The sequence below is a fragment of the Brachyhypopomus gauderio genome, chromosome 7, assembly GCF_052324685.1.
Source record: "Brachyhypopomus gauderio isolate BG-103 chromosome 7, BGAUD_0.2, whole genome shotgun sequence".
NCBI lineage: Eukaryota > Metazoa > Chordata > Actinopteri > Gymnotiformes > Hypopomidae > Brachyhypopomus > Brachyhypopomus gauderio.
In genome coordinates, this window is record NC_135217.1 from 21,597,388 (window position 1) to 21,619,756 (window position 22,369).

The 22,369-nt window shown below is 44.5% G+C and overlaps 1 protein-coding gene across 2 annotated transcripts; it reads right to left on the minus strand.

Annotated features, from left to right (window-relative positions):
* Positions 1-117: 117 nt before the first annotated feature.
* On the minus strand, positions 118-22,369 carry mtmr11 (myotubularin related protein 11). Of its 2 annotated transcripts, XM_077012588.1 has the most exons (18): positions 21,906-22,369; positions 16,088-16,157; positions 11,023-11,159; positions 10,592-10,661; positions 10,365-10,504; positions 10,014-10,098; positions 9,725-9,872; positions 9,504-9,591; positions 9,249-9,337; positions 8,960-9,084; positions 8,070-8,148; positions 7,558-7,628; positions 6,647-6,819; positions 5,534-5,704; positions 4,665-4,880; positions 3,838-4,137; positions 2,001-2,454; positions 118-1,774 (listed from the first exon to the last, which is right to left on the minus strand). In XM_077012588.1, the coding sequence occupies exons 1-17, from the start codon at positions 21,957-21,959 to the stop codon at positions 2,008-2,010; spliced, it is 2,463 nt and encodes an 820-aa protein (XP_076868703.1). In that variant the 5' UTR covers positions 21,960-22,369; the 3' UTR covers positions 118-1,774; positions 2,001-2,007. The 2 variants fall into 2 exon arrangements, with proteins under 2 accessions (XP_076868703.1, XP_076868702.1); XM_077012587.1 differs by having other exon boundaries at positions 118-2,454.

Genomic DNA, 22,369 nt, shown 5'->3' on the forward strand with positions numbered 1-22,369 from the left:
TTTCATAAGATAATAAATCTATCAAACATTGAGAAGTCCAGTGCGTTTTATTTTTATGGGCATGAATTATCAGGGCATCCAGACCTTAAGTACAAAGACAACATTTGTAGTAAATGAAGTTTAGGTTTATTAATCAATATCAAGCAAATGTACACTGATACAAATCAGAGAGGAAAACAAAACAAAAGAAAGAGGGGAAGTGTGTCCCATTTCCAGGATGTGTGTGAACAAACACGCCGGGACAGCTCTGTACCACGGCCACGTCTCCTTCAGTCAGACGCGGAGGGGTGGCGGCGGAAGACCGATTAGCAAGGCCGGGGTTCGAGTTATTTGCCCGAACGGAAGTGCCACTTGCGTAAGCTTACGCTCTGGCATTAACACTGAAGTTCAATCTGTAGCAGTCAGAGGCTTTAGAACCACTGTTCACCACCACCTATTTCAAGTGCACTTTTATATAACACTCTGACATATGAAGGACTCTGTTTTATAAACTGGGATGTGACGCATGTCAGAATGGAATAACGGTGAACAAATCAGCATGTACCCTTAGTCATCAGCAGTACCTTTTTGTCTCTAATTTCAACACACCGTACTGACACAAAGCTCAGACTGCATGTGTTGATTTGTTGTCATGTTGCCATTAAACCACAGAAAAGCACAACCAGCCTGGCAAACTGACATCATGTGAATAGGACGTGTGTCATTTTCCATTACTAACATTTCTCCACTTAGAGGAGTGGGAGCATTCAACCCTTTAAACCGAAGGCCTCCAGATGTCGTCACGGTCCTGAGAAGTAGCTCGTGACCATTTTTATTTAGAAACAGACTATGACTGAATGCAATCCCCTTTGAGCACAGTCAACTCTACCAGAGACATGAACATAACCATTTCTTTACACATGCGAAGGAATGAAGAGTCAAGGCAGTTGGTCAGGCTTAATGTTCAGTCCATACATACCTCATCAAATGATTTACTCTCATATGATTTTACAAATGACACTAGTTACCATAAGTGACACAGTAACAAATAATACAAATATCCATTGAAAAGGCAGATGCAGGAAAGTTATAAATAATTTACATGATGCAAAATGTGCTTGTTTCTTATTATTGTAATTGGTTTTCATTTGTCAATGCTGAACATAAAACTCATATGAGAAATATATACATCTCCAGTTGTGCCTGTGTGTATAGACTTAGCCCTCTAAGACACTGAGACTGTATTAAAATAGGCAGGTTAACACTCAATGGCTTATGGGGCCCCTTCACAAATGTCTCCTAGTGGTAATGAAGACATTTTTCCTTATTCAAACCACTAATAGCCTAACACCACTTTTTTTGCTTTTTTTAATAGGATGTCAGCAAATCGATTTAAAATTCATAAGCTACTCAAATCAAACACTTCTACAGCCAGTCTAAAAAGGAATGACCAAATGAATATTTGCCAGGACTTACACAGTAGGGCCTGGGCCTGCTCGACGTCCGCCTCTCCATAGCTACATGGCTTCTTCCCTCTATGTGCCCATTTCTACTACGGACATAACCAAACACTTATTCCAACGTCGTCTCTTTAGATAATAGGTTTTTGTTTTATGTTCTCTGGCAATGTATCAGTTACGATAAAACACCTTTTGATGTGCTTAGAATGTTTAAAAACGATATGTCTAGAATTCCCTACAATACTATATACAGGCAAGTAACTTTCAAGCATTTTTAAAAAATACTCACACTTAAGGAATGCTGTGCTTTTTTCTCTTCAACCACCTTCCGTTTCCTCGGATAACAATGCAGACATCATATAAAAACACAGCTCGTGGATATCAGTACCTCATTAACCACTGAGAGGAGTGGCAAATACACAAAGTGCTACATATTAAGCCTTGAACAGTTAGTACGATAATTAGTAGGATAATTAGTAGATATATTTGTAAAGACTGGTCCAGGCGGGTCCCGCAGGGTTAATTGCTATTTGCTATTTTTTCCTGCTTACTCGATCGTACCTAGAGGTCAGTGAGGCTTGTTGCCCGTGGAGGAGCCGTGGCGGGGCAGTCTGACACTCGGGCTGGTGGTGCAGCCCAGAGCAGCACGTGCCTCGGGCGGCCGGCCGAACAGGAACGTGTGCTTGGCGCCATCCCTGGAGGTGGAGCGCGGAGACATGTGGATTTGCCCCGCAAAGCGCCCGGGGCTGTCCTGCTGAGAGGTCCTGGGCGAGGAGGAGGAAGACGATGATGACGACGATGAAGAGGAAGAGGATGAAGAGGAGGAGGAGAAGAGGAAGGTCCCGTTGTTGGCGTTCCTGTTGAGGTTGGAGTCGAGCCGGCGAGGCTCCTGCTGCTTGCGGGGTGGAGGGGGCCCGGCGGAGGCCTCAGACAGACGTTCACGGAGGCGCTCCACCTCCCAGGCCAGCTGATCCATGGGATGGCGCGTGTTGGAAGACATTGGATGTGTGAAAGCCTGCCAAAGAAAACCCACATTTATCCTCAAAGAACAAACAAGAAAATATCCCAACACTGCATATGAAAAAAATATCCCATCAGTGCATATTTGTGCATAGAACATCTTCAACTTGCAAAACCCAAACCACTGACGAACAGTACAGTAAAGGTATACAGTATGTATCGTAAATATATATATTTATAGAGTAAAATGTATTTAGTAAAGGTATGTAATAAAGGTATTTAATTAAAGGTGTGTAATATATATATATATATATATATATATATATATATATATATATATATGGTGAAGGTACATGGTGAAGGTATATAGTGAAGGTATATAGTAAAGATATAAATTAAAGATATATAGTGAAGGTATATAGTAAAGATATATATATATAGTAAAGATATATGGTGAAGGTATATAGTGAAGGTATATAGTAAAGATATATATAGTAAAGGTATATAGTAAAGATATATATATAGTAAAGGTATATAGTAAAGATATATATATAGTAAAGGTATATAGTAATGATATATATATGTAGTAAAGGTATATAGTAAAGGTATATAGTAAAGATATATATAGTAAATGTATATAGTAAAGATATATATATAGTAAAGGTATATAGTAATGATATATATATATGTAGTAAAGGTATATAGTAAAGATATATATAGTAAAGGTATATAGTAAAGATATATATAGTAAATGTATATAGTAAAGATATATATATAGTAAAGGTATATAGTAAAGATATATATAGTAAATGTATATAGTAAAGATATATATATAGTAAAGGTATATAGTAAAGATATATATATATAGTAAATGTATATAGTAAAGATATATATATAGTAAAGGTATATAGTAAAGATATATATAGTAAATGTATATAGTAAAGATATATATATATAGTAAAGGTATATAGTAAAGATATATATATAGTAAATGTATATAGTAAAGATATATATATAGTAAATGTATATAGTAAAGATATATATACAGTAAATGTATATAGTAAAGATATATATAGTAAATGTATATAGTAAAGATATATATATAGTAAAGGTATATAGTAAAGATATATATAGTAAATGTATATAGTAAAGATATATATATAGTAAAGGTATATAGTAAAGATATATATATATAGTAAATGTATATAGTAAAGATATATATATAGTAAATGTATATAGTAAAGATATATATATAGTAAAGGTATATAGTAAAGATATATATATAGTAAAGGTATATAGTAAAGATATATATATAGTAAATGTATATAGTAAAGATATATATATAGTAAATGTATATAGTAAAGATATATATATAGTAAAGATATATATATAGTAAAAGTATATAGTAAAGATATATATAGTAAATGTATGTACCCACCTGTGCATGCAGCGCTCCTCGCAGGTAGCAGTTCCTCCACACACGGACACAGGGCCCCAGGAGCAGGGGCAGCAGTGGCTGGAGGGGGTCGCTGTGGCTGGGCGGGGCCTGGGAACAGGTCTGGGAACAGGCCTTGACCAGACGCTCCAAGGCAGGCAGGCTCTCGGAGGACGGCGCCCTGCGGTGACTCTTCCGGTAGGAGCTCGGCCCTCCGCTGTTCCTCCACGGCAGGAGGCCCACAGGGCAGGAGAAGGAGCTGCGTGCCAGCAGGAAGACGGAGCCTGGAGATCCGTCGCTGTGCTGAGAGACGGAGAGAAAGAGAGGGAAGGACAGAGGGAGCGCCAGGAAAAAGAGAGAGAGAGGGAGGGATGAGGAACAGACAGAAATTGTGGGAAAAATAAGAAAGGCACAGAAAAAGGAGGAGAGAGGAGGAGGGGGTGAAAGCAGATGAGCTACAGGCCGGAGGGACTGAGAAGGAGCTTGTTGCTCTCTGAATAAGGCAACGAGGTGTTATATTAAGGCTGAAAATTTAATTAGAAGAGGGAATTAAATTTGACACAGTTGTGTTTTTCTTTTTAAAAACTGACCTCATTTTAAAAGAACACCCTTGTTCTATTGTTCAACTAGGACAGTGTAAAAAGACTGGACCTAAAAATGTAATTAGCGTGCTATGACTCAACGCAAGTAACTCATCCATTAATTCATAACCTCTGCATATTTTGTCTGCGTTTACCAGGTAAACCTCATTACACCTCATGTGACCATGCAGGACCATTCAGGGATGTGAGTGACCCCGCCCCTCGACGCCCCCCGCCCCTCATTCTCACCCACTCATGCTCCGGGTTTGTGCTGAGGTTGCCGTTCAGGACGGCCGGAGGGGACGCGGGTTGCCACAAGGGCTGGGTGAAGAGTGCTCGCCTCCGGCTGCTGTACTGAAGGGCCCAGTCCCACACTGGAGGGTACGGAGGGTCAGAGGGGTCCTCGGCGGAGCCTCTGGCCAGAGCCCGGAGCCCGTTCACTGGGGTGTAGCTGGGGGCCAGGTGCTGAGGACAGGGAGGCGGTTAAAGTCCACATCTCAAATGTTAACATCTCAAATGTTACTGCATCACTTCCTGCAATACACAGCTCACCATTACACTCATGGACCAATGGGGGTGCATATTAATATCAATATGAAAAACTCTGCAGTTTATAATAAGGAGATCACCACGGTGACCTTATTACAAATACACAAGCAGACAACTGAAATCTTGGTGTATGGGAAGGTGTGACGGTATCAGATGTAATTTCTGCATTTAATTCAAGGCAACTGTACAAGCACAGTCCAGGACAGGACAATGAAATACACATGTTCTCAGCAGACTTCACAAATGCTTAAACAAATATGGGACTTCACATGTAAAAAAAAAGATCAGCACACACCCTACATACTACACACAAAATATGAACACACATTATATATATGTGTGAGTGTGTGTGTATGTGTGTGTGTGTGTGTGTGTGTGTGTGTATGTATGTGTGTGTGTGCGTATGTGTGTGTGTGTATGTGTATGTATGTGTGTGTGTGCGCGTGCGTGCGTGTGTGTATGTGTGTGTGTGTGTGTATGTGTATGTATGTGTGTGTGTGCGCGTGCGTGCGTGTGTGTATGTGTGTGTGTGTGTGTGTGTGTGTGTGTGCGCGCGTGCGTGCGTGTACCAGTGAGCGGCGACTGCGCTCTCTCTGACAGTTGGCCAGGAAGGTGGTGTAGAGTGGCAGGTGGATGGTGTCATGCAGCCCCAGCAGGTAGTCCTCCGTCAGCTGGAAGCATGCAGGGAACTGGGCCCACAGCTGCCACACGCAGTCCAGAAAGAGCAGGAAGATGGGCGCCTGCCACAGGAAACGCATCACACATCCTTCAGTACACGCTCATCATACACACACACACAACGCTTCAGTTCTGGTTTATCTGGTATATGTGCGGAGTGGCTGCATGCGTGTGCAAAAACGACCTTCCTCTCCCCTCCCCACACGCTCAGCCACACACGAGATGAACCACCACCCCAACACCCACCCACAACCCCAACACCCACCCCACCACCCCAACACCCACCCACAACCACCCCAACACCCACCCACAACCACCCCAACACCCACCCACAACCACCCCAACACCCACCCACAACCCCAACACCCACCCACAACCACCCCAACACCCCAACACCCACCCCACCACCCCAACACCCACCCACAACCACCCCAACACCCACCCCACCACCCCAACACCCAACCCACCACCCACCCCAACACCCACCCATAACCACCCCAACACCCACCCACCTCCCCAACACCCACCCACCACCCCAACACCCACCCACAACCACCCCAACACCCACCCCACCACCCCAACACCCACCTACAACTACCCCAACACCCACCCACCACCCCAACACCCACCCACAACCACCCCAACACCCACCCCACCACCCCAACACCCACCCACCACCCCAACACCCACCCCACCACCCCAACACCCACCCACAACCCCAACACCCACCCCACCACCCCAACACCCACCCCACCACCCACCCCACAACCCCAACACCCACCCCACAACCCCAACACCCACCCACCACCCCAATACCCACCCCACAACCCCAACACCCACCCACAACCCCAACACCCACCCACAACCACCCCAACACCCACCCACAACCCCAACACCCACCCACAACCACCCCAACACCCACCCACAACCACCCCAACACCCACCCACCACCCCAACACCCACCCCACCACCCCAACACCCACCCACAACCACCAGTGCTTCACCTCCTCTTTGTCACTGTCTCGGTGGTAGTTGATCCGGCTGAGGAACCGGTGACCCGCCGTCACCCACTCCTTCTGCACCAGGCCCTGGAAGCCTGCCACCGTGCGGCAGTGTGGGTCACACATCACCTGGACCAGGCTGGACACCACGCAGTTCCAGTCCCGGTCCTCCGGTTCTGCAGGGACAAACCATCCGTAATGGAGCCACTACACACTGGTTTGAGTAGGTTTACTCCTGTTACACGTGTGTGTGTGTGTGTGTGTGTGTGTGTGTGTGTGTGTGTGTGTGTGTGTGTGTTTGAGCACCCACGCTCTGTGCAGCATGACCACAAGGCTGAAGGGGTGAGGGCGGGAGAGAGGGTGTGGATCTCATTTTCTAGGCAGGGGATACTGTTGTATTTTCATTGTTTAAAAAATATATTCAATCCATACACTATGCATGGTTTTAAGTTTTTCACAGATACTCATTTCCATTTTTAAATATCAACATCAAAACCACTCATTAGATGTCTGAGCAACCCTAAAAAGGGACTAGATACAACTATGCTAAACACTGACAAACATCCCTGTGTATTAATAAAACCATTCATTCCTGATGCACTGCGCCCTCTGGTGGCCGTATACACTTAGTCCCATTCAGCCCACATCTGCCAAACAGGCTTCTCAAGCAACCGAGGGTCTCTGAGAAAGTCATTTTGACAGTCATTTCCTGCGAGTTCACTGAAGTCACAGCAACAGTAGCCGGGTTAAAACATTTGAGAACCTTACGGAGAACCCACAAGACTCAGATGAGTAAACAGATACAGATCACGCTACATCTGGACCTTCTGAGAGGTGTTTACAAGCAGATGTAAAGGGAGTTGCATCTTCAGGACTCACTCTGCAGGATTCTTTTACTAGTCAATAGAAGGTACCTTGCAGCACGATGGTCAAGTGGCCTCTTCTGAGTAAGCAGACCACTTCTGTAGCTTTTCTCAGACAGCACCTGCAGGCACACACACACACACAGAACATCCTCCACTCACTGCCACTTTAAACACAATACAAACCTAATTACAGTGTTCAAACCTAATTACAGTGCTCTTTACAAATAAGAGGATCTTTGTGTTAGCTAAGTACATTTTTGCTGAACTACTGTAGAAAATAAAAAGAAAATATTTAAATGTTTACGCCTGCTTTAAATACTTTATGGGAAGTTTCCTTTGGTCTTCTCACGCCAGTGTACTTAAATGCACACAAGAGCTTCACAGAAAATTGCTGCCTTTTTTGGTTTCAGGTTCTCATTTAGCACCTTGTGCTAATAAATACAGACTTAAATGGAAAGTAACGCCAACGTGGTGGGGAAGTTACGTTTATGAAGGGCTGCGGTGAACATGTTGGTCTGAGAGTAAAGAGACTGTGGCAGGCTGGGTGCCATCACTCATACCTGGCATAGTCCAGCCAGTGGGTGCTCTCCAGAGAGGAAAGCCACTTGTCATCTGGTATGGATACAGATGACGAAATGTCTGCAGGAGAGAAGGAAAAGAAATTAACGGACATCAAAGCAGCTGGGCTGGATTCCCCACATTCAGGGTCTAGAAGATCAGTTTCCCACTCGCACTTGGGAACGCCCACATTCTTCTACCCCATTACCGTCCTATTCCTCTTGGGAACAGATGGAGAAACGCTGTGTTTGATCAGCTGATTCAGAAACAAAGAGGAGCATAAGGAGAAACGAGCACAATAATCTGCTGTGACGCCCCCTGCTGGCAGTGTACAGTAACGCTCTGCTAACACACACCTCTGTGAGGTATTTTGTGAGTTAGTGTGAACTGAACCACCACCATGTGAGGTCTAATGCTAAAAACACTCTCTCTCACGCACAAGTACACACACACACACACACACACACACACACACACACACACACACACACACACACACACACACACTCTGCTCTCTTGATCTCAAGTGCGGCCTTCGACAGAAGGATTTCATTTACACCACCACATACAAAGCTGGCTGTAGGTAACTGCTCTCGCTCGCTCTCTCTCTCTCTCTCTCTCTCTCACACACACACACACACACACTCACACACTGACGACTCACTGGCACATCAAGTATTAATTAAGCTGCTGTCACTTGTCCCAAGATTAATGCCTTGACAAAAGTTAAATACTGCCTTCTTTATACTATTCAAATGTATGCATGATAACACCCTCTGGAAGCACACATTAAGTAGATATTAACACCCAACAGTCCTTTGAACAGATTCATTTATTATTAATGGTTATAAACAACAGAAGATAATAGAGATAAATGATGGAAGCAGCTGACCTCCGAGACACAGGGCACGGAGTCGCACGTGTGCCAGCTGAACGTCCACCAGCGAGGGCATCTCCTCACCCACGTCCACCACCACACACTCCGCATGGCCGCCAAAGAGGATCAGCTCCAGGTTCCTGTGGGCCGGACCACAAAGGCACTGCTGACCTCACATTCTTATCAGCAATAATTGCTCTTTATCTGCTGTATTGCAATGAATGAAAAAACGGTATATTTAACTATTCTGATTTAGGTTAGTTGGGCTCCTGGTCCCATGTTCCATGTTCAGACAGCCACTAACCGAATGTCGTCCTTCTCATGATAGATGTTGTTCTGAAAGCTGGCTGTCCTCAGCAGGTCACTGCCGTGGGGATGTCGCCAGCACCAGCGCTGTAGGAGAAGAACGACATGGAAAATGTTACGGGCATGAAGTGCTGGATGCAGCCTTTGTGGAAGGGCGGAGTCTGCCGGCTCCACCATTCTCCCAGCCGGGCGGAGATGTGTTGGAGCTCAGAAAGCAGCGGGTGGTGATGAACAGCAGGGTGTGTGGACTCACGGGAATGCGGCCCTCGCTGAAATGCGAAAATGTTCTCTTCAGCTCTGTGTCAAGGACCTTCTGAGGAACCACGTTAAACCTGGACAGGCTGTAGAGAAAAGGAACCAAAACTTACTGTGGAATGAACGGAACGTTCCGGATGCATTCCTGAAAACATTATAGGGAAACGAAACAGTTCTGAGAATCCCAGCTCCTCGGGAATGTGGGAGGATGGTGGGCACCTGGTGGACATCTCAAAACGGTCGTTGACGGAGGTGACTCTCCAGCCCGTGGCTCCCGTCCTCTCCAGCTCCTGCTCCCAGTCCGCCGGGCTCTCGAACCAGGCCATGCTTGGGTCACGCCGCCGGTTGCTCAAGAACTGCTTCATTTCTACAGAACATGACAACAAAGGAATTCGTCCCCTAATTAATCAGAACTGGGCAAACGGCAGGGCTGTAAAATGACACTCTGGAGCAGGACACGAGGTGCATCAGGGTGGACTTTGGTCGAGAACACGCCATAGTGACTCACCAATACTCCCCAAAGCAGCGTTCTGGAAAGAGACGACTGATCCAGGTTTCAGAGGCTGGTACATCTTGGCAATGGTGTGTGTGATCTGTGAAGGAACAAAATAACACATTTTGTTTGGAAGGGAATATGATCCTCATAAGTTCTATATTATTTTGTGTAGATATTTATATACAATGTACAGGCACATGCAGGTGGATTCATGCATACACACGTACAGGTGCACACACACACACACACACACACACACACACACACACACACACACACACACACACACACACACACACACACACACACACACACATACATACATACACACACATACACACACATACACACACACACACACACCTCCACGGCTTGGGTATCAGGAGTGAGTCTGTCAAACAGGAAACAGATGACACGAAGGTCTTTGCAGTACAGGACCAGTTCTTCCGGGGTGAACTTCAGCGAGGAGTTGGCAGTCACAAGCTTGGTCCGCGACGGTCCCACTGTAACCGAGAACACCCGTCAACATTACCAAGGTGAGCAGCCTAAATCCACACCCACTTAAAGCTCTCCACATTCAAGGGCCTTACCGGCAACAACCTTCTCAATGGAGGCCAGCGCAACGTCATGGTCACCCAGCAGGACTGGATCAGCATTGTTCTAGATCAAAAAGGAAGAGGAACCCACTGAGGCCCCGAGGTACTATGACCATGCAAAACAGACATCAGGTGATCATTTATCTTCTGAGATACCATCTGAACAAGACAATATACCACATATGTGAAGCTGAACTGACAGAGATGATGCCGAAAGACAGTATGTGTATCTGGAAGCCATAAACTCTTCAAAAGGTCAGTGATTTGACTCTGCCTGGACGATAACGGTCAGAGCCAACAGAGGCCACTTTGACAGCACGTCAGTCACACTGAATGGTGTGACTATTTTGCCTTCATTTGAATATTCACGTCCAGGCTCCGCCTTCCTCGACAGGGGGTCGGTCATGAGCAGCCGCGCTACTCACCTCCGGTTTGGCGACGTCCTGTGGCACGAAGGCCACTCTGAAGTAGGTGCAGAACAGAGTTCCTGACAACCAGCCGCCTCCTTCTTTAGGGGAGAGTTTCTTCCTCACCAAAATGGCTCTCTGCAACACACACTCCCCTACACACACACACACAACACCAAGTCATGTTTTCAGCAAACGGATAAAACAGCGTTCACAAAAGGCTTCGGAACAGAAAAAACTTCCAGACTCTTACCTTTGACAAAACAGTGACTAATCATACAAGCACATGTGCACATGTATGTTTTGAGAGCAATGTCTACATTAACAAACTAAAACAAATGTTTCAAAATTACAATAGCACAGAATCAAACCCTCCAGATATTACATAAAGAGAAAGAAGGTGTTTATTCTAAATATAATAATGACAAATATTTCCATTAGGTTAAAAAAACAAAAAAAAAAACTCTGCCCTTGAAGCTGGCCTAGATGTGAGTTTCACATTCATGAACGTAAGAGTTTCCCATATGTTATGACTATTAGGTTGATGTTTAGACTTCACAAGATTAGAGTGCTTCCTGCAGGAGTTCACTGGCACAACCCCTGGTTTTCACCCTACACCTTTCATCTCCAGCTCCAGGGACACACGGCTGAGCAGCCCTCACCCCCTCGGGGATTATAGTAGGTGAAAGGACGTCACCCTGCCTGTAAACAGCCTGAGTGACCACAGCTGGAAGGGCCTGCTCACATGAAGGAGAGTTCACTGCCTCTGCCTCCAGAGAAAGGCTTCAATACAACTCAGTGTGTGTGGTGGAACTACACAGCCAAAGGAAAAAAAGTCTGTTTTAAAGGATTCAAATGTAGTGACATAACTGCTCTGTTATCAAAAGAATGACCTTTGTTCCTACACTGTGTACCTTACTTGATAAATCCGAAACCAAAATACCATAAAAAAAAAAACACAAAAAAAGGTTTATGTGCATATCTTCCCATAATTAATAATAAAACACAAACTATTTCTTGTATTTCAAACAGACAACACTTTAGAAGGCAGGGGCCACATATCATGGCATGTATATTAATTATGCTATTAAAGAAACTATTGATCAGGACAAAGACAGGCAGTGTCTGTTCATGTGTGTGTCCTATAAACTAATGCTGAACAGAACAAAATTACAGAATAAAGAAAAACCCTGTTGAAATGCAGTGCATTCTAAGAGTCACAATATCTCTATAGCCAAGGACCCAGATAACAGCCCCTGGCACTGTGCTGCCCTGGACTGGCACAGAACACACATGCAGCCTTCAAACCTCCCACTACTGTGGTGTGATAGGGGAGAGGGATACGTCTACCACAACCTGGTAGCAGTGTGTGACAAAAGGGAGATGAGTGTGCCCCAGTGTGCCCACAGTAAAGCAATCCAACATATATGTATGCATATATATAATACATTCATATATAATATATGCATATATAATGTATGCATTATAATCAGATATAATTATACTCTGCACTGCAATGCAGATAAACATCTGCATTGCAATATATTGGCAACTATTTTTATGCAATATACTCAACATGGACACCACACAAAGTAACACACATTCATACAGAAAACACAAAGAATGTAATAACATGTGCAGCTGTGCAACCACAGGAAAAGGACGGCTGTGTAACAAATAGTAGCGTTTAGCACCCAGCGATCAGCACCCAGCGTAAACATGCGCAGTGGGGGTCAAAGGTCATAGTGCAAGGGGAAACAGGGATGCATCATAAACTGCTTGGTCATCCCCCCATAATATTGACTTCTGTAATACCGACTTCACAAAGGTGCACATGAGTTCCTGAGCAATGCAAAGAATGTTTTTTTACTCTGTGCTGGGTGCAGCCAGGCTATTCTCAGACATTCCTGCTGCGTGTTGATTGGGGATTTTAATGAATCACAGCCTTCACATGGCACAGTAATTATCCATCATTTTGGGCAAAATGACTTTAACCACATAACTATGGCTAACCGCTGCTTTTTTACTACACTGCAGTTCTTACCACACGTCCGATACGCGGCAGTGCAAAAGCAGTACGACGTTCTGTTAACCATGTGAAGTCGTAGAGGGGAAAGGACAACGTGTTTCATTAGGCTTTCTTACTACACAAATTGCAAACGCAGAAATGTGAAAACTATCAGATTTGTTTGAACAAGAAAATCTGCTTCGTGGTCAGAAACATGTTCATGCAAAAAAAAAAAAAGCATCAAAAAGAAATAAATGAAAAATAAAATATTCGAAGACTTCAGTGCTTATATAGCGATGGCGCGATCATGAGTTGTGGCAGCACAAGAGATTGTAACGCTGTGCAAGAATAACCCATAAATGAAACACAGCCATGAACAGCAGCAGTGTGAACAGAGCCAGGCAGAAGCATCACCACACTTCTTCACTGTCCATCGGCCTCCGTTAAGTCCACATGTGCTTGTGGTCAGTCCTCCTCAAAACAGCTTCTAAAGGGACATTTCACCTCGCATGCTTTCGTTAATCCCATGTCACAGATATGATCAAAGGAAAAAAAAAAGCTTCCTGTTTCTGATGAAACAAAACTTGTCAACAGCTCTCTGATGAGCTTAAAAAAGAATTCATTTCAAAACTAGGAAGTAGGAGCTTTCACTCTTAGGAGACATGAAATAGCTAAAAAAAAAAACACTGTTAGTGCAGTACTGACAGATCTTCAAGGTAAAAAAATGAATCTGGGTGAATTTTCCTTCAGTCTAGAGTGCAGGTGAACTCAGGTGAGCATTCAAGCGTACGTTGGACATGACTGCAAGTGAAGGACTCACTCAGGCCAGTAACAACACAGTAACACTGCAAAAATGGAGCATCACAGATTTCACTGGGCCGTCCTACGTCACGTGTGCCAATAGAGTTTTTTTTTTTTGTTTGTTTTTGGTCCATGATCTCAATTTCAGGGTTACCCAGTCAACAGGAAACCGGGACGACCTGGATTTCAGTGAATATTCACCACAGAAAGCTTCCTGAACACTTAATCTCCATCAGCCTTCACAGCAGAGTGTTTAAAGTCCTGCTTGCTCTGACATATAAACACGGCCACTGTGCCGCAGTGCTTCAGGAACACCTGCGCTGCGTTCCTCACCACGTTCCTCACCGTGTTCCTCACCGCAGGAGCAGGGCCGGTTGGCCTGGAGTGTAGTACTCCATCATTGTTTCACAGGGCAACCTGAGAGCGAGCTCGGCTTTGCCGAAGTAAACCTCACATTGCGCACACACTTTTGCTCGTTTTTTTTTGCTCACAACGGCCGTCTCCTCCTGCCTCTGAAAACGGAGAGCGTGCTGAAGTGGACGCTTGGCAGACGGAGCCCTACCCGGCTCTTCTGTTTACCGCGGTTCTTTAGCTGAGAAGAAGTGTGCAAGATGAGGAGAAAGAGAGAGACACTGAATGGCATCTCGGTGGAGCTCCGAGCAGCCTGGAATACTTCAGATACTTCCGCTTTGTGGTGTCAGCACAGCAATCTGAAGATTTAGTCAGAAGATCAAACCGCAAAATGCTTAAAAGCACACCACGGATCCAAGCAGCGAAGGCAGGTGTGTGCTCTAGCTCGCGCTCGTGAAACACAGCTGTAACATGCAGGGGAATTTTTAAATAAGCTCTTATCCCTAGACAACAAAGCAAATACAAAATAAAAAGCTGGAGCCAATGATATGACAGCAAAAAATGTTTGTTGACAGATCAGGAAACTGAACACTAAGCCGGAGAGCCTCTTGTTGTGGAGGTTCTTCTCTTCTGCGTGCCATCTCTGATATTAAGTATTAAGTAGTGATAAATCCACCTGTCCAATGCTGTCAGAGTTCCACCGCAGCTACGAACCCCCAGTGGCTGATTTGGTTTCCACTCTTCCACTCTGTTATTGGAGATGGGGACCAACACTGGTCTGGTCTCACATGCCATCGCAGCTACTGTGTGTGTGTGTGTGTGTGTGTGTGTGTGTGTGTGTGTGTGTGTATCAGTGATTTGACATATGTTTGGGTTTCTAGAGCACGGGTTTGCATGTTAAGCCCATGTACTTGCATCCCTGCCTCAGATGTCTTATGAACATTTATGCGGTCACTCAAGATGGTGCAAGCTGCCATGGTTTCTCCTTGCTGGTTTCAAACAGGCAGCCTTGGCACTGGGAGAACGTCAATGAAAGAGGAGGTTGGGGAGATGAAGGGGGCGATCAGCCCAGACGTGGGACCTGGAACCATCAGCACTGGCGTCTCAATCGTATTTGGTAAAGATTGACCAATGGCTGGCCGGGAGAGTGTTTGGGTCTGTAGTTTTTTTATTGTGTGGTTGTGCATTACAGTGGCTCACAGGGGACCGGAGGGGTTGCAAGCAAAGGACCAAAAAGTAGCACAGAATACGCAACACCCCCTACTGAGGTAGTGCGAATAAGTCTTGATATGAATCGTTATAGATGAGCTTGGCTGAGTCACACCCCTGTGTCCTGCCAAACATTCCCCAGTAAATCTCCTGGTCTGGCATGGCGCTGTCTTGGAGATTGCGTGCAGAGTGGTGGTGAGCATGGGGGGGTGGGGCTTTGTAAAACACACTGAGCGATTGTTCTCAGGCCAAATTCCCCTTTCGAGGGCCAAAGGTCAGCCGAGACGACCAGACAGAGCTGGGCGTGAACCCCCACCGTGCCATGGGAGTGTGGAGAGTGAAACTCAACACTACGAATGAGAATTTAGCACACAGGAATGCTGAATTGGCTAATCTGGCTTGCTCTTGACAATGATGGTGCATGGTGGTATTGTGGGAATGTCTGACTGAAACTGCTATTGTGAGTTATGCTGTATTACCAACAAACCGATTTCTAAAAAGCGCATTGTGCAATTACAGGCTGAGAAAAATTCACAAAATTATCAAAAAAAAATCTGTTCGTCATGAAAACATTCAACAAATGAAGATTTGTTACCTTTTTTGTGGCAGGTTCCCAAAGCAGTAAACATCCATAGGGCAGCCTGAATCTGTCCCACAGACAATCCCCCGACTTCAGTGTGTCACTATGGAGTGGCGTATCTACTGGGGTCTTACCTGGTAAACAGCACAGGCCAAACACGTCTCTCCCTCGGGTGTAAAGACCACTCTGGCTCATGATCCTCTCCTGCGGAGGCAATACAGACACATTGCCAGAGGTCAGCCAAGGACACGTATGGCACCGCAGTACAAGCATGTTGAGACTCTCGTTCAATTCTTCCCTTCGATCGCCACTGATTTGACATGCCCACAAGCACTTCTACCCAGAATAAACAGAGGGTTAATAAGACCCAGTGTTTTGAGGAGGGCTCAACTCTGCACCTCAATTCATTTCAAGTTTCCAGAGCACTTGGACTGGGTTTCTGTCTACTATGGTCCGGCCAGCACTCCGCCCACTTTTTTATTCCGTGTTCTTGGCAGGTCGACCCAGACGTAGAGATCCGCAGAAGCTGGAACTGGCAAAGCTGACTGAACATGTGGCTCTACTTAAGGGTAAATCCAAGCTGCCCCCCCCCCCCCCCCCAATGGCTTTTAATGGCGTGAAAACAGTGAAGAGCAGTAGCTGCAACACCTTCTACATACTGCCTGCATTTCAACATGTTTCCCCACCAGACCCTTGTTGGCCTAACGCTGTTAGAGAACCTGGTGACGTTCAGGTGGCCCTTGTCCACCTCTCTCCATACTGAGAACCAGAGACGACAGAACAACGGTTTGTTCTGTTTAGGGAACAGAGTCATAGTGAACATAACATAAACATGAAATATTGTTGCGAGTTTATATTAACAACCAAGAGTGTTAAAATGAACAAACATCAACCAGTCAAACAACCAGCAAGTCCTAGGCAGTCTGGCAGGACAGACAGGACATGAACTACACATGATGATGTGAGAAGAATCAGGACTGGTCAGCCCTGCACGTATGAACCTGCTGATGAGGATTATCTGATTAATTATATCCCAGTATCACGCCCTTCACTTGTTCTCCTACTCATTCACCCCACTCCTACTCACTTGGTGTTCAAGCTGAAAGAAACCTTTAAAGTGTGAAAGCACAGCTTTGCAAAATCTGTGTGAAGAAGAAGCAACCACCATAACCCTAACAACAACCCAGACCATGTTATATCATTTCTCATCATGTTATATCATTTCTCATCATGTTATATCATTTCTCATCATGTTATATCATTTCTCATTTCAAAATGTCTAGGACTAGTTGCGTCAAGAAATCCAAGAGCACCATATTTATGTTATTGGTCAGAGCTTTTTAGCCCAGTTCACAAGGAAATCATTCTTTTCAGAAAAAAATCAAATGTCCAAGCTTAGACAACCAACCATGTAATTACAATCCAAGTGAAACACCCTGAATGGAACAGCACGATGGAGGAGAACATTCAGGAAAAAACACTGAAAAACTTCATTAGATGCTAGAATCAGTAGTGGAGGGACAAGCATCGTTATGGGACTGGTCTTCACTGTTTTTTAATAGACCTCTGTTCCAACACCACTGCTCAGGCCGTGAGTCCCACGCCACCCGCCAGCACATCGCTCAGTATGTACACACACAAAGCTGCAGCTCAAGCTCTTGGTTTTGTACTTCAGGCAATGGGTTTTTTATTTTTATCCTGTTTTATTTGGAAACGCTGAAAGGCAAGACTCCATCTCACGCAGTTCCCTAAAGGACTGGCGAGATGTAAACCTTTGTATCCTTCACAGCTCATTCAGCACAAATAAGCGAGCAAGATCTGACCAAAGTAACAGAGAGTCTCACAAAAACATAAAGCCATAAAAGATGACTTGTGAGGTTTCTGTTTTGTGCGAGCACAGTTGTCAGGTCTACTTTGCCTGTCACGCATTTCTGAGAAAAGAGCTCTCGCTTCTCCGGGACAAGAGCTCTCGCTTCTCCGGGACAAGAGCTCTCGCTTCTCTGAGTCAGAGCCCCCCCTTGCCTGAGACCAAGCTCGCGCTGCGTTCTCAGCTTCTGGAGTGAGAGGCGGCCAACAATCATAGATCTTTCCATTGCTCATGGCTTCTCTGCTTCTGTGGCCAGAGAATGCAGGCAGTCTACCTCAGGACACATACTTCATCATCCTCCTCCTCGCCTGGCTCCCCTGCTGGATCACCAGGCGTGTAGCTGGGGGCTCGGGCGGGTGGCACAGTATCACTCTTGCCCGACCACTTTATCAGCCTCGGCTAAATTTCAAAATAAATTTCTGTGCATCGGTCTTTAACTGACATACCAGAGGGCAAGCAAGGCATGGTTTCAAAGGGTATATATACCCTTACCAAGAAGTGCAGTTTCTTAGTATTGATTTATGAAAATCTGAAGAACAATGAGGTGTGTCTAAAAACGTAGACCTAGTCTGGACAACCTTCTCTTGAAAGATCTGCATACCTTTTTAAGCTTTTAAAGTCACAACGTTCAAAATATGTGCAGTATTTCATTTAAGCAATATAATTTAACCACAATAATTCCGGTGCAGCTCAGTTTGTCTCAGTGATTCAGGAGGAGCAATAGTGAGCAGACTGTGATTCAGGAGGAGCCATAGTGAGCAGACGGTGATTCAGGAGGAGCAATAGTGTGCAGTTATTCAGGAGGAGCAATAGTGAGCAGTGATTCAGGAGGAGCAATAGTGAGCAGACGGTAATTCAGGAGGAGCAATAGTGAGCAGACAGTGATTGACTAGGAGCAATAGTGAACAATGATTCAGGAGGAGCAATAGTGTGCAGTGATTCATGAGGAGCAATAGTGAGCAGTGATTCAGGAGGAGCAATAGTGAACAGTGATTAAGGAGGAGCAATAGTGAGCAGCGATTCAGGAGGAGAATTAGTGAGCAGTGATTCAGGAGGAGCAATAGTGAGCAGTGATTCAGGAGGAGAATTAGTGAACAGTGATTCAGGAGGAGAATTGGTGAGCAGTGATTCAGGAGGAGCAATAGTGAACAGTGATTCAGGAGGAGAATTGGTGAGCAGTGATTCAGGAGGAGCAATAGTGAGCAGTGATTCAGGAGGAGAATTAGTGAGTAGTGATTCAGGAGGAGCAATAGTGAACAGTGATTCAGGAGGAGCAATAGTGAGCAGACAGTGATTCAGGAGATAGCTTGGTCCCAGGATGAGTAAGCAGTGTGACCAGAATGTTCATAGATCGAACCCACAACAAAGGGTACAATTGGCTTTGAACAACACAGAGTTTGACACACTCTATTGTTTCAGCCTAGTCAACTGGAGGGGAACAGCTGCATAGTGGTATATTTCTCTGTGGCATATTCTCCAAGTAAGGGCATTGGAGTCAATTAAAACATTAAAGTTACTGGCACAGCAAACAATAGTCATTAACCTGAAAAGAAAAAAGTTCCGTGTTCATCAACAACAATGAAAAAACCATTATATACTAGATCCAGTTGAGCTGAAGCTACATAGAATGGAACCTGTTTTTTCAAGAGTGAATATATACATGCCGTAGAGCTGACAAACAAAACTGATCCAGAGTGCCTTTCATTTCAAAGCACACTTTGTCTGCCGGTTAGATTTTACAGACAGCTGTGTTATCGCGTTATTTGGCTTTCTATTGGCTGCACTACCTGTTGGGGAGTCCAGGCTCTTAAACCCCAGAAACAGTTCTGAAGAACTCTAATGGGCCAATTTAAAGGTAAAAGTGGCCCGAGTGTCGAACATTGTTTTTACCAGGGTCCTCGACTGAATACACAAGCTATACCTACACTGGAATTTAAATTTATAGACTGTGGATCAGTCTTGAAGTAATAAAGAAAAGAGTGGTAAATGTCTTTAGCAAGCTAGTAGAGAGGAGACTATCAGTTAGTGCGTAGACTCCTTGCATCCTCTGAGGAAGGTTGTCATTCACTCCACTTGGACTCTCGGGCCCAGAGGGAGAGGGCGTGTGTCTCATATTTATACCCGTCAGGCCCTCTGTATCAGTGCTGATCTCCAGCCACATGGAAGCACGGCACTTGGACCCCTGAGAGGAAGCACTGTGCAGTGGGTGTGTGTCTAACCATTTCCACGTGGGGAACAGGATGAAGAAAGACAGTCAGCCACGCTAAAGTCTCAATGAGTAACCATGAAAACAGGCCGTCAAAGAACGAAGCATTTTGCTAAATAAACACTACTGATTACAGATGCAGTAGAGCAGATTCTTTTCTGCACTACGTTGGCAGTAATGCCACACCAGCATGAGGCATTCCTCACTTGGGGTTTCACTGCACTAAAATCCCACAAATAAAATGTGTGCAAATACGCACAAATTAATGCTCCATCTACAAGCAGAGGAGAGCTTAGATCTGGTTCAGGTTAAGAGGAATAAGTGAGAAAAAAAAAAAATCTGGGACACGCATATGTAAATTACCAAACGCTCAAACCAGGCAAGAGCCTGAGTGACCGAAACCTACACAGACACATACATATTCAGATTAGGAGTGGTTTTAATCCAGCTTATATGCATTTATAGCAATGGCAGAATCCTCACACTGTGTGCTCCTCCTTGCCTGCAGTTGCCACGGAAACAGCCAGATGTGGAGGCCATTATAACCACGGTGCACGTGAGAGGGGCCAGAGGGTGTTCCTTTACCCTGCAGCAGCTAAAAATAACCAGGGAGGGGGAAGACATTCAGGAGCAAAACATGGCTCCAGCAAGACAAGAAGAGGACAAATACGTTTGTGGAACATACAGACAAACTAGGAACTAATAACTGGTGTTTCCCTGTTCATAGCACAAGACACTAATGCCCACAGCAAAACACAGGCATGTGTTCACGCCCACGCATACATACAGCTACAAATCCCCCATTCTCCCCTGCATTTCTTGTGAAGGTTTAGTTTCATATGTGTAGGTCTTGGGTGAAGGAGCCGTGAGCAGACGCACCTCAGCGTCACCCCAATGCAGCAACGTTTACAGGCCACTGACCTCTGTGCTCAGTGCTTGGTTAACAGCACTGCACAGTAAAGATGGGGCAGAGCAAATATAATTACTACTGTGTCACACCAAACGGGGCTGCATTAAAACAAACCTAACAAATGGAGAAGTAAAGACATTGCAGAACATGGCACTGTAGCAGTAAATCTGGACAGCACGTTTCTTTTAGATGGTTAAAAAGCTGAGTAAGGCAAGCCATGAAGACCCAGGATGTTAATGAAAGGGTGCTGCCCAATATATTGTGCTCACTATTATCAGTATGTACCCAACTCTGTTATTGCAAAATGATGTAATGTATAAAGCAATGCACCCAAGACAAATGTTTTGAAGGAGACAGCAGGTGACATGTATTTCAAACATGCATGATGAAATCATGTCACAGAAACAGGAGTGGAATGACAGTAAGGAATTTTCCAGTTTTTGTATTTAGTCACTATACTTCCACTTTGTACAAATGCAGTCTGGGCAGGTTAGTAGCAGTAATTGATGGGTATTATAGCCTAGTAATAACAGGTAGTGAAAGAAAAAGAAAGAAAGAAAGAAAGAAAGAAAGAAAGAAAGAAAGAATCTTTGCAAAAGTATTACTGAAGTAAAAGAAAGAAAGAAAGAAAGAAAGAAAGAAAGAATCTTTGCAAAAGTATTACTGAAGCAAAAGAAAGAAAGAATCTTTGCAAAAGTATTACTGAAGCAAAAGAAAGAAAGAATCTTTGCAAAAGTATTACTGAAGCAAAAGAAAGAAAGAATCTTTGCAAAAGTATTACTGAAGCAAACAAAATGTTCCAACCCTACAAGACGGTCATTAAGCCAATTAAACATTATGCTCTACAATTTTGCGGGTCCTTCGAAAATCTCCTAAAAGAGAAAGATATTCTTCCCGGTTACTGTAAACCTCTTTTTTATACAAATACCGCCGTGTAGTTCTTATGCACAGCAAGAATATGGAGCTTACCTTTATATCTGGCATTTGTCTCACTTTAAATGTTGTCTTAGACCCCGTCAACATCTTGACCAGATATATCTAGCTAGCTGTCCTCAGTTAGAAATCATCGAATTTACAACACGGTAACTTTCACTGAAGAGTTCCAATACGTATACTTATTCTGTCCCATCTCTCCAAAAAGACACGGTAAAGGTAAAATATCGATTTAACGGTTTAACGCCTGCATCACCGCCGAGACCAGACGTCCCTTCTGAAGCTACGCGAAGAGGTTTTGTGGTGTTCAGTTTTGTTGAAAACCACGTTCATGTTGCCTCTGAAAAACAGTTCAACTTCGGTGCTTATATTCGGTAAAGGAATGACTAGAATAAATACGTCACACTAGAGGCATACAAAATAAATAAAAAATAAAAGCCTTTCCATTTGTTTACGCATTCGCCATAGTGAAATGACACTGGTGCATTACACAGTAACAA

What these genes read in the sequence shown, in the direction of transcription:
- mtmr11 (XM_077012588.1), bottom strand. Translation starts at nt 21,959, where the DNA reads ATGTTGACGGGGTCTAAGACAACATTTAAAGTGAGACAAATGCCAGAT. An exon ending in CTGATACCCAAGCCGTGGAG is followed by an intron (nt 10,099 to 10,364) that starts GTGTGTGTGTGT and finishes GTTCCTTCACAG; the next exon opens with ATCACACACACCATTGCCAA. An exon ending in GAGGAGCGCTGCATGCACAG is followed by an intron (nt 2,455 to 3,837) that starts GTGGGTACATAC and finishes TTTCTTTGGCAG; the next exon opens with GCTTTCACACATCCAATGTC.